The sequence below is a fragment of the Phytophthora cinnamomi genome, assembly GCF_018691715.1.
Source record: "Phytophthora cinnamomi strain GKB4 chromosome Unknown Contig68, whole genome shotgun sequence".
NCBI classification, from domain to species: Eukaryota; Oomycota; class Peronosporomycetes; order Peronosporales; family Peronosporaceae; genus Phytophthora; species Phytophthora cinnamomi.
In genome coordinates this window covers 235,204-250,257 of record NW_027151001.1, presented here as the reverse complement: position 1 = coordinate 250,257, position 15,054 = coordinate 235,204, and the positions used below count along the sequence as shown (strand labels likewise).

Sequence of the window (15,054 nt, the reverse complement as noted above, 5' to 3'; positions counted from 1 at the left end):
GCCATTCCGAAGAGCTCCGGAGCCGAAGGGCAACGGCACTTGTCCATCCAGTCGCCATGGCCTCGCGCGCCTTCCGCCAGGCCCACAGCCGGCCGAGCGCCGCCCCCGTACAGGACGAGGAGGCTGCAGCCGCGTCTGCCGCCGCCAAGATCAAGCAGAACGAGCGCGAGCGCCTCGAGATCGAGCGGCTGGAGGCGCGCATCGCCGAGCAGACGCCGGCGCGCGGCTCGCAGCTCGGCGAGGCCGCCAGCTTCGACCTGTTCCCGCTGTCCGAGGCGTCACGCCGTGGGTTGCGCACCTGCGGCTTCACGGCGCCCACCAAGATCCAGGTGGGCGCGCTGCCCCACGCGCTGGCGGGGCGCGACGTGCTGGCGGCGGCCAAGACGGGATCCGGCAAGACGCTGGCCTTCCTGCTGCCAGTGCTGGAGAAGCTCTTTCGCCTGCGCTGGAGCGTGGAGGACGGACTCGGTGCACTCGTGATCTCGCCCACGCGCGAGCTGGCGCTGCAGATCTTCGAGGTGCTGCGCAACGTCGGCAAGGCGCACGCGTTCTCGGCCGGCCTGGTCATCGGCGGCAAGAACTTCCGCGAGGAGCAGATCCGCCTCGTGCGCATGAACCTGCTCATCTGCACGCCCGGAAGATTGCTGCAGCACATGGAGCAGACGCCGGCGTTCGACGCCAGCAACCTGCAGGTGCTGGTGCTGGACGAAGCCGACAGGATTCTGGACCTGGGCTTCCAGAAGCAGCTCACGAGCATCCTGGAGCACCTGCCGCCCGCCGGGGAGCGCCAGACCATGCTGTTCTCGGCCACGCAGACCAAGTCCGTGAAGGATCTGGCGGCGCTCAGTCTGCGCGAGCCCGAGTACGTGGCTGTGCACGAGCACTCGGCCAATGCCACGCCCAAGGGACTTTCGCAGAGCTACGTGGTCACGCCGCTGGAGAGGAAGCTGGACGTGCTGCTGTCGTTCATCAAGTCGCACCTGAAGCAGAAGACGATTGTGTTCTTGTCCACGTGCCGGCAGGTGCGCTTCGTGCACAGCGTCTTCTGTAAGCTGCAGCCTGGTATCCCGCTTTGCGCGCTGCACGGCAAGTACAAGCAGGGCAAGCGCGTGGAGGTGTACTACGAGTTCCTGAACAAACCGGCAGCGGTTCTGTTTGCTACGGATATTGCGGCGCGTGGTCTGGATTTCCCGCAGGTCGACTGGGTGCTGCAGCTCGACTGCCCCGAAGACTCCGCTAACTACATTCACCGCGTCGGTCGTACGGCTCGTTACAACAAGCAGGGTAAGGCCCTTATGTGCCTTGTGCCGTCGGAGGTGGATGGTATGATGAAGCGCCTCGACGATGCCAAGGTGCCGATCCGTGAGACGAAGCTGAACCCCGCCAAGACTACGAGCTGCCGCCAGAAGGTGGCGTCTGTCGTGGCCAGTGACAAGGAGATCAAGTCTCTGGCACAGAAGGCTTTCATGTCGTACGTGCGATCTGTGTACCTCCAGCCGGATCGCGAGGTGTTCGATGCTACCGCTCTTCCCCTGGACGCGTTTGCTGAATCATTAGGACTTCCTGGTGCTCCCCGCATGCCGTTCTTGTCCAAGATGAAGACTGAACACGAGAAGGGTGGTAACGAGGCACTGCGGGAGGAGCTTCGTGGTAAGAAGAACGTCAACCGCAAACTCCAGCAGCTCAAGGAAAAAATCAAGGCCGAGAAGGAGCGCAAGCGTTTGGCACGACAGCTCGCTGCGTTGAACCCCAAGGAGCAGGAGGAAGCGAAGAAGAAGCTGGAGCAGAAGCAGAAGCAGAAGCAAGTAGAGGAGTCTGAAGAAGAGGAAGAGGAGGAAGACTCGCTCATGGTTGTCAAGCGTGTACACAACTGGGACGAAGACGAGGAGCTGGACCTGGATGCCCTCGGCCCCAGCAAGAAGAAGCAGAAGAAGCTGCGCGTGGACCGGGAGGCCATCAACGCTTCCAAGATCGTGTTCGACGAGGAAGGCAAGGGCGCCAAGATGGCAGACCGCCTCGCGGCTCGCAACATCGACAACAGCGGCGACGGCGAGTTCGCCGACGTGGAGAAGCACGCCAAGAGCTACACGGAGCAGGTGGCAGCTCGTCTCGCCGCCAAGGACGACGAAGACCGTCGTCTTGAGAAGGAGCGTGTGCGTGCCAAGCACCACAAGAAGCGCATGAAAGTCAAGGGCGAGCGCGACGACGACAGCGAGGACGAGGGCGCGCGCCTTGTGGTGGGCTCTGACGACGACGAAGACATGAGCGGCAGTGGCAGCGAGGGCAGCGATGACGACGAGGAGGAGACCAGCAGTGACGAAGACGAAGAGGACGACGACGTGAGCGACAAGAAGAGGAAGGTCGACCGCAGCGCCGTGGCCAGCCAAGAAGAGATGGCCTTGCGCATGCTGCAACGCCGGTAGATCCACCCTACCTACCTAGATACCCTACCTACCCTGCTTGACCATAGATGCACAACCGTCCACAATAGAGCCCGTCCACGAAGGTGGGACCTTCCCTATGTCATTGCTGCTTGGTCGCTCATCCTTCCTTATCGAACCAACCGTCGACGACCGTCGTCCCTTCCTTCCACCCATGGGCGACGCCGCCACTTGTTCTTCCTCCACGCCGCACCCGCTGCGTCGGCTTCCAAGCGGCATGCGGGTGTCCGCCTCCAATGGCTCGCCAGCGTCCGCGTCCACCCGCGCCACGCGCCCGCGCCGCCGGGTGCGAGCGCTGGCGATGATCCTGGACGACGTGCTGTACGACCACTCGGGGCTGCTGTCGCACTTGGCCATCGACCGCGGCGTGGCGCAGCTACTGGCGGAGGGCGCGTTCCCGACCAACGCCGCCGCCTTCGAGGCGCTGCAGACCTTCCGCAACGCCTACGGGCTGCGCAAGCGCTTCCCTCGCTTCGTCGACAGCCTCGTGGGGGGTCCTCAAGCCAAGCTCTCGCCCGCGCAGGCGCAGCGCGTCATCGCCGCCTACTACGAGAGCAATGTGCCCGAGGCGCGGGGTATCACGCCCTTCCCCGGCGTGCGCAAGACGCTGCTGGAGCTGCAGGACGGCGGTGCCTGCCGCCTGGCGCTGCTGCTCATCGGCAAGCCGGAGGTGCAGCGCGAACGCCTCAGGGCGCTCGGCGTCGACGACCTGTTCGATCAGGTGGTCTACGTGAGTCCCAACCCGAGTCTGGCACAGGTGACGAGCGCCATGAAGCAGCTCGCGAGGCAGCTGGAGGTGCCCGCGTCCGCCGTCATGTTCGTGGGCCGCAAGGCCTTCTACGAGATCAAGGCGGCCAATACGGTCGGGATGCTCACTGTTCGCATGGTGCGTGCCGTTGTTGAGAGAGAGGATTTGGTTGGGAAAAGCTTTGATTGACGGTGTGCCGTGGAATCCTAATGGTGTGGCTGTAGCTGTTCGGTAAATACACGAGCGTCATGCCCACGGACGAGATGGAGCAACCGGACTTCCAGGTGAGAAATAGTTGAAGAAGATGCCGACGTTTGGAGGAGTTCTACACAGGGGCTGATAGTGGTTTGCGTATTTTGCTTTGTGGTGATGACAGATCGAGTCGATTGAGCAGCTTGTGCCAATTGTAAAGCTGGCAGACCAGCAGATGCTGCAGCCGAAGATCGTTGCTATTGGTGGTGGCACGGGTTTGGCGGTGCTGCTGAAGGAACTGCGTCATTACCCTGCTGATCTTACTGCCGTCGTAACAGGTAATACTCTTGCTTGCAGCGTCGCGATTCAATTGAGAAGGTAGGTACTCTTTGAGCAAGCACGACGGCTGACATGTTTTATTTACCTCTTTAGTGTTCGACTCGGGTCGCCACTCAGGTGCTCTTCGCAAGTATCTGGGTATCTTGCCACCCGGAGACGTTCGCAACTGTCTTGTAGCGCTCTCAGACTCCGGTTTGTACCCTGCAATTTCACTTGAATTCCTCACATGTGCAGCGTACTCATGTTTATTTGTTTACGTGCTCGTAGACGAGCTCTTGAGTAAGTTGATGAACTATCGCTTCCGCGAAAACTTCATGGAGGGCTGCAGTCTCGGCAACCTGTTGCTGGCAGCGCTGACCGATTTGCAGGGCGGCTTTGACCGCGCCGTCTCTTCAATCGCTGACATTCTCAACATCCACGGATCCGTACTACCAGCCACCCTTGAAAGTACCGAGCTGTGTGCTGAGCTCACTGATGGCTCGACAGTCGTCTCGGAAGTCAACGTACGCAGTCCCTTTATGCCGGACGAAGAGGAAGAACCCCGTTCAGGCACCGAGTCCTCAACGAGTAGCGCCAGTGGAACGCCTCCTGCAACGCCTCCGAAGCCTGAAAACGAAAAGAAGAGGATCAAAAAGGCGCCGATCAAGCGAGTGTACCTTGAGAACCCCAATGTCGAAGCCTTCCAGCCTGCAGTGCGTGCCATCGAGGAAGCTGATATCATCATCCTGAGCCCCGGTGGATTCTACACTTCGATTATCGCGACATTATTGGTTCCAGGTATCCGCGATGCCATTGCACGCAGCGCAGGTGCTACCGTTTACGTGAGCAACGTGACCACGCAGAATGGGCAAACCGACGGCTATACACTCGAGAAAACGCTGGAGGTGTTGTCCACTTATCTCGGCGCAAATGCCATCGACTACGTGATTGCCAACAACACGCATCCGCCAGAAGATGTCCTAGCTCCGTACATTGAGCGTGGCGAGGAACTCTTGCTACCAACTCCTGAAATGGCGGCTAGCAAGCACCCAGTCCTACTTCAGGGTCAAACATTCCAAGAAGACCTTGTCGCTGGTCATGTAGCGCGTGAGTGGAAGAAGGCTCCAATGCTCAAGCACAGCGGCCGCCGAGTCGCTGCCATTCTGTACACCATTATTGACCAGGAGATGGCACTTCATCGTCAACACCAGCAATCTCACACGGTCTCCAGTGCAGCTGAACTGAGTACGACGACGTCGAAGCGTTCGTGGCTATCGGTTTTCAATGCGCCAGTGACAGTATTCGGTGTGCTCGCGGCCACGACGTTGCTGGCATCCGTCCTACGTCGCTAGTCGAATTAGTGCAATGTTCAACAGCACGTGCACCGGTACAAAATATCAAGTTGGTTTAGCTCAGGAACGCCAAATACATATAAGTTCTACCCTTGCACCCTCCTGAGGGTTTAACACACTACGGTTCATTTTTCACATATAGTTGAGGTCGCTGCTGTCGACTTTAGGTCCACGGTTGCGATGATACAGACGACGAGGATGAAGTAGAGGGCGTAGAAGCGGATTTCCTGGGAGGTGCCGAAGTGGATGTTCTCGGAGGTAAAGTGCTGCCATTAGCCTGGCCTGGTTGCTCCTCGAAGCCGTGATGGGAGACCATAAACTCCGAGAAGGCCTGAGTGGCGATGAATAACGTGCGGAATTCACGCATATCGGGCGCGGACGCTGCAAGATAGCTCGCCTCGTCGAAGAAGACCGTGCGTTTGCGAGCAAACTCATCCGTCCAGACGTAGCGGTGGTAACCAAAATCGCCGATGAGCTTGTTTACAGCCCTGAGAAAAAGCCCACGCACTGCGACCTCTGGGAAAACGAGTGGTTTGCTCGGGAAGTGGTGTGCAAACACGTGGTCACTACGGCTCACGTTGGGTTTCAGGCACTCGTACAGAGCATCGCGTAAAGCAAACCGCACGCTATCCGGAAGCGTACAGGGTACTTCTCCACGTAAAACAGCCCCCTTGTCTAAGTCCACAACCAGCAACTCCTCTCCGGCACCCGCAAACAAGTCATCCCCACCTTCTTCAACCACTTGCCGCTGGGCTTCTTCAAGAGCTTGTTTTTCAGCACCGAAGATGAAAGGCGTGGGACATTCAAGATATTGCAACATTCGCCGAGGAAGAATCGGTAGATACACATGCGGCCAAGATAATGGATGCATAAGTGCTCGCAGGGACTCGCCGACTTTCATAAGCACCGACAGATACGACGACACCAGCAGAATGCGATTTTCTAGCAGTGCTGCAGTGAACACAAGAAGCACAGTAGAAACGTCCAGCGTGTCGAAGAGTAACCTCACGGAGTGGTCAAGACGCGGAAGAGCGGCAAGTAGCGAGGCAGACGTCGCTTTTGGGGTTAAGCCGGAGGCCTCAAGGAGTGATGATTCTGGCAGCGGTGATGGTTGGTGGTACTGTGAAACGTGCTCCTTGGAAACGGCACGCGTGAGTTTGGCAAGAACTTTTTTGTCCAGCTGAAAACCTTGTCCACCGTTATGAAGTACCCCCTTACCGTCACCGTTAGCAGCCGCGGCAGCAGCAATAGTTTCAAGTTCAAGAATGAACTCATACGCCTCGGCGAGCCGTTCTCGAAGCAGGTCAACCATTGGAAATTTCGACAGCACGCACACACCATACGGTACCCATCGGCAGCCCGAACCAGGATCTATCCGCGACGACTCGAGCGCGCGGCGCGACAATGGGGGTGCTGGTTTATAAAATACCAAGCAAGCCGCAAACAGCTCGGCCACCGATGCACCAGCACTACTATCGCCCATGCGAAAGTTGAATGCCAGAGGCGCTGGACAGGATGGTGCTGTGAGCACGACATGCCGAGGATCAGCACACCACGGAACCAGAAAATTCTCAATAGATTTGTCCACGGGGTGTGGTGTCGGGTCATGTGGCAAAGGATGCTGCACTACCTGTAGTTCAATCGGGTCTTCATACACTGCATCACCGTTCTCGCCAGTGCCATTTTCTGCGTCTTCAGCTGTTGCAGGCGCTGTTACAGCTTCAAAGGTGAGTACGCCAGATACGGCCTCAAAACTTCTCGCAGTACGGAGCGAGTCAAGCGTCTTCTTTTTCGGTGTTGAAATTTCAGCATCACGCGAATTAGACGAAGATGACGTTGACGCGCTAGACGACGAGGAACCATAACTGCCCCCGGTCCAGTGATGCGCGCGAAGTCCATAACTCAGAAGCAGTGCCGAGAGTCGCATTGAATCATCAATGGAGTCTTTCTCGTCTTCTGGAGATAGCTTTGGGTATAGCGCAAACTCAGCGTATGCACGGCTTGTGAGAAAGCGATGATATAGTTCCAGATGGATGAGACTAAACTTGGTCAAAATGGCATCTTGCTCAGCTTGAAGGCGGGCACATGATGTCACCAAAGTACGCGACAGAGTCTGCATCTCAGTGTCCCCAGCATAGTATTTCTGTGAAATGTACTTGAGCAACCTTCTGCAGCGATATGCAGCCTGTTCTATCCGCTCACGACGCTGGTTGCTACTTGTGCTGCTTGGTGCTGCAGCACTTCGTGAGCTGCCGCTGGACTTAAGCAGAGCCATATAAATGCGGAATGCTGGCTTAAACTCGTACTCGACGTCGAGCCACAGGGCAATTTCGCGATGGTAGTTGTGCGGGAACAGAAAGATCCAGAAGAAATTGGCGAAACGATGGTTCATCAAAATGTCCTCCAAGCAGATGACTTCGCGCTCCACAGTCTTTTGCATTTCAGTGTAGAGCTCGGTTTTGCGGAACTCCGGAAACTTGAACATCAGGACACGTTTTACCTTCACAGCAATATCATCAAATGTTCGTAGTGCATCTTCACCTCCAGCCGCTAGATCGCGCTTAATCGTGCGTAGCTTATTAGAATCTACGATCGGAGGCTCACCACTTTCACCCTCAGCATCTGCGGTACCATTAATCGGAAATTGCGCATTCTTGGCCAGATATTTCATCGCAATCTTGACGCCATAGGTTCGCAGCATTAGCACGTCGTCCTTTGCAAAAGGCTTCTTCTGGTAATTTGCACGCAAGGTGCACCAAAATTGACGATACTCCTCAAATGAGCAGAGGAAAAATAGTTTACTCTGGTCTGCAGGATCAGGGAGCCAAGCAGCGTAGTACCGCATCATGCGCGGGTTGCTGATAACTTCTTCTATGGATATAAGCGCTGTCGGATCTGGAGTCGGTTGGTGTGCTGGGAAAGCAAACTGCTGCTCTTGCTGCTGCAAGACCTCGTCCTTAAAAGCTCGCTGCATTACTTTGCCGAAATTGTGCTGATACTGATTGTGCATCCATCGATTCCACTTCTGAAACTTGGCGCCACCATTCGATGCAGGCCCGAACGATGGCAACGGAAGCAAAGAGTGGTGATGGGTTGATGAGGACGACGCTGCTGATGAGGCACCCGACATTGCACCAAAACCACTGCCGCTGCTCATCTGCGCTAGAATTTGCTTCTGTTTGGTCGCCCAAATTTCTGCCGACGTTGGTGTAGCCGATGTCATGGATCCGCTATTGTTGCTGTCACCTGAAGCTGACGCTCCATTCTTATTGCCTGATACTGTCGAGTAGAGGAAGCTCCGCGCCTTGAGCTTAACGTGTTGCGCCCACCTAGACTTGGCATTCTCGAGCTTGACATCCTCCTCCTCCTCTTTTATACTAGTGACTTCATAACTATTGCCATCTTCGTCCGATCCACTGAGCACCTCCGACAGCTCGCGCACACTCAACTCCCGTTCCGGTTCGAACAGATCCGTCTCGTACAGCATTTGCTCCGATATCGTGCTCCTCCGAAACGTGCTGCGACTTGAAAACGAAAACGCCAAGCTATCTCTCGAGTGCCTCGACATCGCCAACGAATCTCTCTCGCTCCCTGGCCCTGCGATGCCATTCACCGCGGTCGACCTTCGTTGGTGCGGCAATAAAAAATCGTCCTTGTCCGTATACAACGACGAGCTCAGTGCGCTCGCCATGCTCTCTCGTATCACCTCTTCCGCCGATATCGTGCTATCCGGCGGCAACGGCGGACTCGAATCCAACGAAGCTATCATAAAAACAATAAAATAAAAAAAAATAAAACAATAAAAACTGCATCAGTCTCCCACCTCCACCTTCCTCACCCTTTGCCCAACCAACGTACACGCTCTCCTGTATCTCTCGCCGCTGCTGCGTCTCCCCGTGGTCGAGTCCCCCAGCATGTTCCTCGTGAGCCTGCCGCCGTCGTCCACGCCGTCTTCCTCGTCGAAGCTGGCGGCCCGCGCATTGGCTGCCTGCGTCTGCGCGTCCACCGACTGCCTGGCCGTGTCGATGTCCATCATGAGGAAGCTGGCGTGGCTGCGCAGCGCCGAGGACGACACGGGCACGCCCGCGCCCGCGCGGAAGCTCGAGCCGGCGCTGTTGAGGCGCAGGCCGCCGCTGTGGCTGAACGGGTTGAAGCCCGAGCGGCTCAGGCGCCCGGCGCCCACCACGTGGTCTGCGGACGCGCTGCGCCTGAGCTCCACGATGTCGCTGGGCAGCAGCGTGCGCTCTCCGTTGCTGATGGCGCTGGTGACGTTGACATGGGCGCTGGAACTGGCGTCAGCGCTGGACGGCGTGTTGAGGATGGCGCCGCTGCTGCGGCTGCGTCGTCGCGGCCGTGTGCGGGTCTGCGCGCGCTCGAAGTCGTCGCTCATGGCGGCGGGGCGAGGGGCGGAGAGCTCCGGCAGATAAGATAGTACGGCTCGGCTTTGGGATGGGTCTTCCTGCAACGGAGTCGCACCTAAGTGGAGACTGGTGTGACGTTATGTGACGTAGTGTGGCGCACACCAACTGATCCACTTGATGTTCTTTTTCTTTCGGAATCAGTTGGAGAGATCTCGCGCGAGCAGCTCCTTCATCCGCTTGGCCTCTGTGACGATGAGCGAGCGCCGAGTGAACGCCGCGCAGGACGCGGTCATCAAGGTGCTGGTGCTGGGCGACGCCGCCACGGGCAAGACGAGCATCATCAAGCGGTGCGTCTCTGTGGGCGAGCGAGAGAGCAGGAGAGGGAGGCGGACTGACCTTTTTTCCTGCTGGCAGATACGTGCACGACGCCTTCTCGGAGCACCACCGCACCACCATCGGCGTGGACTTCGCGCTGAAGGCAGTGACGGTGAACGGCACCACAGTGCGCCTGCAGCTCTGGGACATCGCCGGCCAGGAGCACTTCCGGGCGCTCAACCGGGTCTACTATAAGGACGCGCTGGGCGCGCTGCTGGTGTACGACATGTCTCGTCCGGAGACGTTCGACAGCATTCTAAAGGTGGGGGGCAGAGTGAGAGAGAAGAGAGAGAGTGTACATATGTAAGGTGGTTCGCTGACGTGGTGTTGGGTACGTTTTGATCAGTGGAAGAAGGAGATCGACTCAAAGGTGGAACTCCCGAACGGTAAGCCGCTGCCCGTCATTTTGTGCGGCAACAAGGTGCGTTCGTGCTGCTTTCTGCTTGGGGTTGACGGTGGCCGGAAGTGCTGAGTTGTTACTGGGTGTTGTGATGCTGCAGTGCGACCTGAAGGAGGACGTGGACCGGGACTTCCTGGACGAGTTTTGCAAGACCAACAACTTCACGGGCTGGTTCGACACATCTGCGAAGGAAAACATCCATATCGACGATGCTGCGAAGGCGCTGGTAACAGGCATCCTGGAGCACCAGGACATTTTCGAGCGAAAGTCGGAGGCGAAGAAGCGTAATGACACCTTCCGCCCCACGAGTGCTGCCAACGGAGGCAACACAAACCAGTCCAGCTGGTGCTGCAACAGCTTCTAATCTACCTTCCCCCAACTGAAGCGATTTCCTCATGGCGCAGCGAAAGACGATGTTGTCAGGTCATGTCGGTGCATATATGGGGAACAGCGTTAATCTGACTCAAAAAGTTCCCTCAACCATTTTGTGGCTGCTCGGATTTATTTTACCGTCGGCGGTTGATGTCTATTGATTCTAATACAGCATTCCTAGTCAAGCGAGCCGAGAAGACGTCGCTTCTTCGAGCTGCTATTTGACCCTTCGTTGCGCCGGACTTTGATGAAATGCAATTGTAGTCGACTGTCAGAAATGGGCATGCCCCGATGTTCGAGGTTTTTACGAACGAATCGGAGGTCTTGCCGCGCAGCGTCGAGCTTCTCCGCTAAATCTCGCTTGTTTTCTTCAATCTGTTCTAGCTCGTCCTCCAGTTGGATCATTTCCTGCTCCCTCTCATCAGGGTGGTGGTTCGTGAATGAGGCTGTGATATCGTTAATGATTTTCTGCATTTTTGCTTCAGCTTCCGGTTGCTCCGCCTCCATGAAATCAACAGACCGAATTAGTCGGCGCTCCTCCACTCGTAAACAGTACTCGCAGGAATCACTATTGTCACGAGCCTTGCATTGTGATAAATGCGCGAAGTGGTGTTCCACTGCTGTACACATGGGTTGGGTGCACACTTCGATATCCAAATGGTGTTGCAGGTGGACAAGGATTGACTTGCAGTTGAGCAGACACCGTTGTGCTTTCGAAGGTGCACAAAAAGATGCATCCACAATTGCATAGCCCAGCTCAATTACCCCATCAAATTCCCGCTGCGCCACCTCTCTGCCATCTCCACTTTCACCTTTGGCCTGTAGTAGCTGATTAATAAAGTCCGCGTTAAAGTTTGCGTTGCCTGGAATACCTTCACTCGGCGTGTCCTGTGACTGTTGAGTATCCATATTGTCATCTGCGCATCAATATCAACACAACACAGCAAGTTAGCGAATTCTGTCACCACAAGGAATGCTTCCTTGTAGATATATACCTTGGGCATTTTTGCCTTTGTCGCGAGCGGCAATCATCATCACATTATTGGTATCATCCGCTAACAATTCGGCAGTGGGTGGACCAGCCTGGGTGTCTTCGCTCGATTCAGCGGACGCTGGTTCTCGTTTGATGAGCACGGCATCACTGAAGTGCCACCGGTACAGCGGGAAATTAAAGATGGGAGCATTGCTCTCGCTGGCTAGCTGGTTGAGCCTGTCAGTTTCAGCTCGAAGAAGCTTCTTGCGTTGGGTCCACGTGTTAATACTCTGCAAGCAGAAATTGCGATTCGCTTCACTGTGAGCGTTTCGAAGCGCGCGACGCTGGTCACTGATCAAGTGATCTAGCGCGGCTACCACACCGAGACTCCGTCTTTGACGAATTCGAATGCAAAACGGACATACAAACTTTTTGCCATCGATGACAGGGGCAGTGTCCTTCTTCAAGCACGCTCGACGATGCCTGTATACTATCGATATCTCTGAGCACTTCGAGTCGCCACACATCTCGTCACGCTTGCAGTGCTCGTAATGCAGAAGAACAGAACGACACGTCTCCTCCTCGCATTTCCCGATCCGTGCGCATATAAGTGCATCCTCGATTACAAGAGCCGATTCAATTCGTGCTGCCAGCATTTCCACCAGCACCTGGTCGGTCGTTGGGAACCAGCGCAGTAGCTTGTCAAGACCGACAAGCTTGGGTTGTGTGGTCGGTTCTCGGGACGCAACGGCCTGAGTAGAGCTGGGGGCAGCAGGGGCTGAAGAAGACGCCGCCGGAGCTGAAGCAGCTGCGGTAGTCGAATTCAAAGTAGCGTCGGAAGTCGGTGCAGATACAGAAGCTGGAGTTGCTGTAGCTGCGTCTGGAGAAGCGGAGTCTCCGTTCTGTTCTTGGTTTCCATTCGTGCTCACTGACTCGCCCTTCTTCGGTTCTTCCTGATCGGTCGTTGCTGCCGCTGAATCCCCAGCCACGGCTGCTTCCGCAGCTGGAGCTTTCGCCTTCTCCTCCAGTTCACCGCCCTGTTCAACGCTGGCGTTGTCTACGTCCTCTCCGCTCTCCACCGATTCACCCACCGTTTCAAACTCCAACTCTCCTTCCGCCGACTCGTTCTCGTTCTCTCCGCCATCTAATTTCTCTTCTGCTGGCGCGCCTGCATCTACTTCCGTTCCTACTACAGAACCCGCACCCTCCGCTGCTTTTTCCTCCTCTGGAGCTGCAGGCTTTGCGTCTACCTTGTCACTAGCCCGAGTCGAACGGCCATTGGCGGCGACAGCTTCAGCAGCAGGTTTCGCCGCCGCTCCCGCGCTGTTGCTGCCGTTGCGCGCGTCAAGCTCCCGCGCTGACCACCACGCAAGATACGATCGAGTTTCTCCGTAGCTGCTCGTGAGCTGGTGGCTGCGTGCGAAGCCGCGCGCGTGCCAGAGGATGGAGCAGCTGGAGCAGAGCCGCTTCTCCTTGCGGGGGTCGCACGCCGAGCACTTGTACTGCCAGCGCGTCACGCCGCACCAGCTGCACAAGGTGTCCATGATGGCCTGCCGAATTTGCGACAAAAATCGCAGAACGTCAGTGGTGTGGTGCACACCAACAAATGCCCAGAAAAGCGCGAGCCTGGCAGAATGCCAACGACCGCAGGAAGGAGGCGCTCTTGGCCGTCCTGTGTGTGTCTGCGGGGGCTTCAAGACATCAAAGCCTAGTCAGCAGTAGCTTGAAGCATAGCAGATGGAGGATCGACCACGGGAATGGACCCAATTTCTCATGATCAAGCGGAAAACCGCAAGATAATCCAGCAGGTGATCAAGATGAGTCGGAGACAATGATTCAGCGTGAAGAAGACCACGCGTCGCACCGAAGGAGAAACAAGCAGGCAGCATCAACACGAGGGGGAGGCTTGCCTTTTACAAGACACAACACATAAGGGTAGACACGATCACAGCAGTAGATCCAACACAGCTTGCACACCCTGACTCAGCACGAAAAACAAACCAAACTGAGATTATCTGCTAGCTTGCACTTCCCTGCTGCTTACCGACTGTCCTCATTCTTCGAGTCATCCGGCGCACGCCCAGCAACCGCGTCCCCCCGCCGGACTAGGACGGGAGCGGCGCCGGCTGCGGCCGCGCGGACTGGACTCGGACGAAGATCTCCTACTCCTAGCGTGCTCTAAGTGGCGTACTTGGCGGTCCATTCGCGGGCAGTGGCGTCGTGGCGCGCGCGGTCTGTTCTATAAATTTGCGCGATCTCAGGCACCAGCGGGTCGTCCGGGTTGGCGTCCGTGAGCAGCGAGCAGATCGACAGCAGCACCTTCGAGATGGTCAGCGCGGGGCTCCACTGGTCCTTCAGGATGTCCAGGCAGATGCCGCCGTTGGCGTTGATGTTGCAGTGGTAGATGCGCGTCGTGAAGTTCACCTTGGGCGGCTTGAACGGGTAGTCGGCCGGGAAGTAGATGTTCAGGAAGTACACGCCGCCGGCGTACGGGCTGTCCTCGGGGCCCATGATGGTCGCCTGCCAGTGGAACAGGTCGTCGCCCACGGGGCCGGCGCTGCAGTTGGCGGGCGGGTCGCGGCCCAGGTCCTGCAACTCCTTGTTGATCCGCTTCAGAGCCATCTTGGTTCTGCCCCTCCTCTCTGTGCTTCGGCTCCGCTCTGCTGCTTCCTGCTACGAAAGGAAAATGACTGCGAAGCTGCGGGGGGCCAAAGGGGGGAGAAAGCTCGCGCGATCCCCCCGAACCCGCAACCGCGTCTCTGCGCGACTGTATGCCGGTTGCCCGAACAGGGCCTTCTGGAAGTTTTTCTCCGTTTTGCCCAGAACGGACCTGGGTGGGTCGAAGCTCTCGTACTTAGCGCGGAGCGGCCTCAACGCCTGATCCACCGCGCCGGATTGGCCAAAACGAGCGGCGAAAGGACGGGACATTGGCTGAAAATAGATTGCAGAGGGGCTGACCGGCCTCCGCGCGGCGCTGCCAGACGTACTTACACTACGCGTGGTGCCGCCTGAGGGCCCATCTCAGCGCTGCAGCAGACTACTATATGTATTGTCGGCAAGCAGTATGGCCTTGCTGTTTGTTTATCACTTTGAGTGGGCTCGTCGTCGTGCCATGAGAGTGGGTAGGATATCAATCCACGCAGGCTCGCTGCATTGGAGGCTGGGTCGGTTCGCTGAATGCAGGCGGTATAGAGGATCACAGGCAGCAGACGACGCATGGACGTCCACCGTCGTCCACAGCAATCAACTGCTCTCCGGCCATTGCACTCCGCCATTTACACTTCTTACACATGTACTTGACCACCGTCGCCGACGACGGACACTTGGCGCCGCCGTTGCCTCGCACACACGGTGCTGCACTGCGAGGTGTCTTTCGGCGGACGATCGCACGACGCGAGCGGGGACAGCCTTGCGGTCGCCTGCTTGATCGTCGACCGCCACGCAATCAGCACGAGTGCCGCCACGCGACGAGCCGAGCCGAGCCGAGCTGAGGCGGACAGGAGGACTTCGGTGCGTCCGCGA

The 15,054-nt window shown here is 57.2% G+C and overlaps 6 protein-coding genes across 6 annotated transcripts; 3 read left to right on the top strand and 3 right to left on the bottom strand.

Moving 5' to 3' along the window:
- Window positions 1–56: 56 nt before the first annotated feature.
- IUM83_07654 (ATP-dependent RNA helicase) lies at window positions 57–2,423 on the top strand (the record flags this gene model as incomplete). The annotated part of the gene is made up of 1 exon (XM_067931969.1): window positions 57–2,423. One exon carries the CDS (start codon window positions 57–59, stop codon window positions 2,421–2,423), a length of 2,367 nt encoding a protein of 788 aa, XP_067786502.1.
- Window positions 2,424–2,595: 172 nt separating this feature from the next.
- IUM83_07653 (atp-dependent rna helicase) lies at window positions 2,596–5,051 on the top strand (the record flags this gene model as incomplete). The annotated part of the gene is made up of 5 exons (XM_067931968.1): window positions 2,596–3,327; window positions 3,414–3,473; window positions 3,566–3,719; window positions 3,814–3,912; window positions 3,988–5,051. The coding sequence occupies 5 exons, from the start codon at window positions 2,596–2,598 to the stop codon at window positions 5,049–5,051; spliced, it is 2,109 nt and encodes a 702-aa protein (XP_067786484.1).
- Window positions 5,052–5,214: 163 nt separating this feature from the next.
- Window positions 5,215–9,441, bottom strand: IUM83_07652 (uncharacterized protein; the record flags this gene model as incomplete). Its single annotated transcript, XM_067931967.1, has 4 exons — window positions 5,215–5,539; window positions 7,358–8,246; window positions 8,298–8,813; window positions 8,910–9,441. The coding sequence occupies 4 exons, from the start codon at window positions 9,439–9,441 to the stop codon at window positions 5,215–5,217; spliced, it is 2,262 nt and encodes a 753-aa protein (XP_067786483.1).
- Window positions 9,442–9,664: 223 nt separating this feature from the next.
- IUM83_07651 (Rab32 family GTPase) lies at window positions 9,665–10,551 on the top strand (the record flags this gene model as incomplete). The annotated part of the gene is made up of 4 exons (XM_067931966.1): window positions 9,665–9,759; window positions 9,827–10,049; window positions 10,134–10,208; window positions 10,288–10,551. 4 exons carry the CDS (start codon window positions 9,665–9,667, stop codon window positions 10,549–10,551), a joined length of 657 nt encoding a protein of 218 aa, XP_067786467.1.
- A 185-nt stretch (window positions 10,552–10,736) lies between these two features.
- On the bottom strand, window positions 10,737–13,076 carry IUM83_07650 (Zinc finger, TAZ-type; the record flags this gene model as incomplete). Its single annotated transcript, XM_067931965.1, has 3 exons — window positions 10,737–11,476; window positions 11,555–11,822; window positions 12,201–13,076. 3 exons carry the CDS (start codon window positions 13,074–13,076, stop codon window positions 10,737–10,739), a joined length of 1,884 nt encoding a protein of 627 aa, XP_067786481.1.
- Window positions 13,077–13,710: 634 nt separating this feature from the next.
- Window positions 13,711–14,154, bottom strand: IUM83_07649 (ubiquitin-conjugating enzyme E2-16 kDa; the record flags this gene model as incomplete). The annotated part of the gene is made up of 1 exon (XM_067931964.1): window positions 13,711–14,154. One exon carries the CDS (start codon window positions 14,152–14,154, stop codon window positions 13,711–13,713), a length of 444 nt encoding a protein of 147 aa, XP_067786454.1.
- Between the last annotated feature and the right edge of the window lie 900 nt (window positions 14,155–15,054).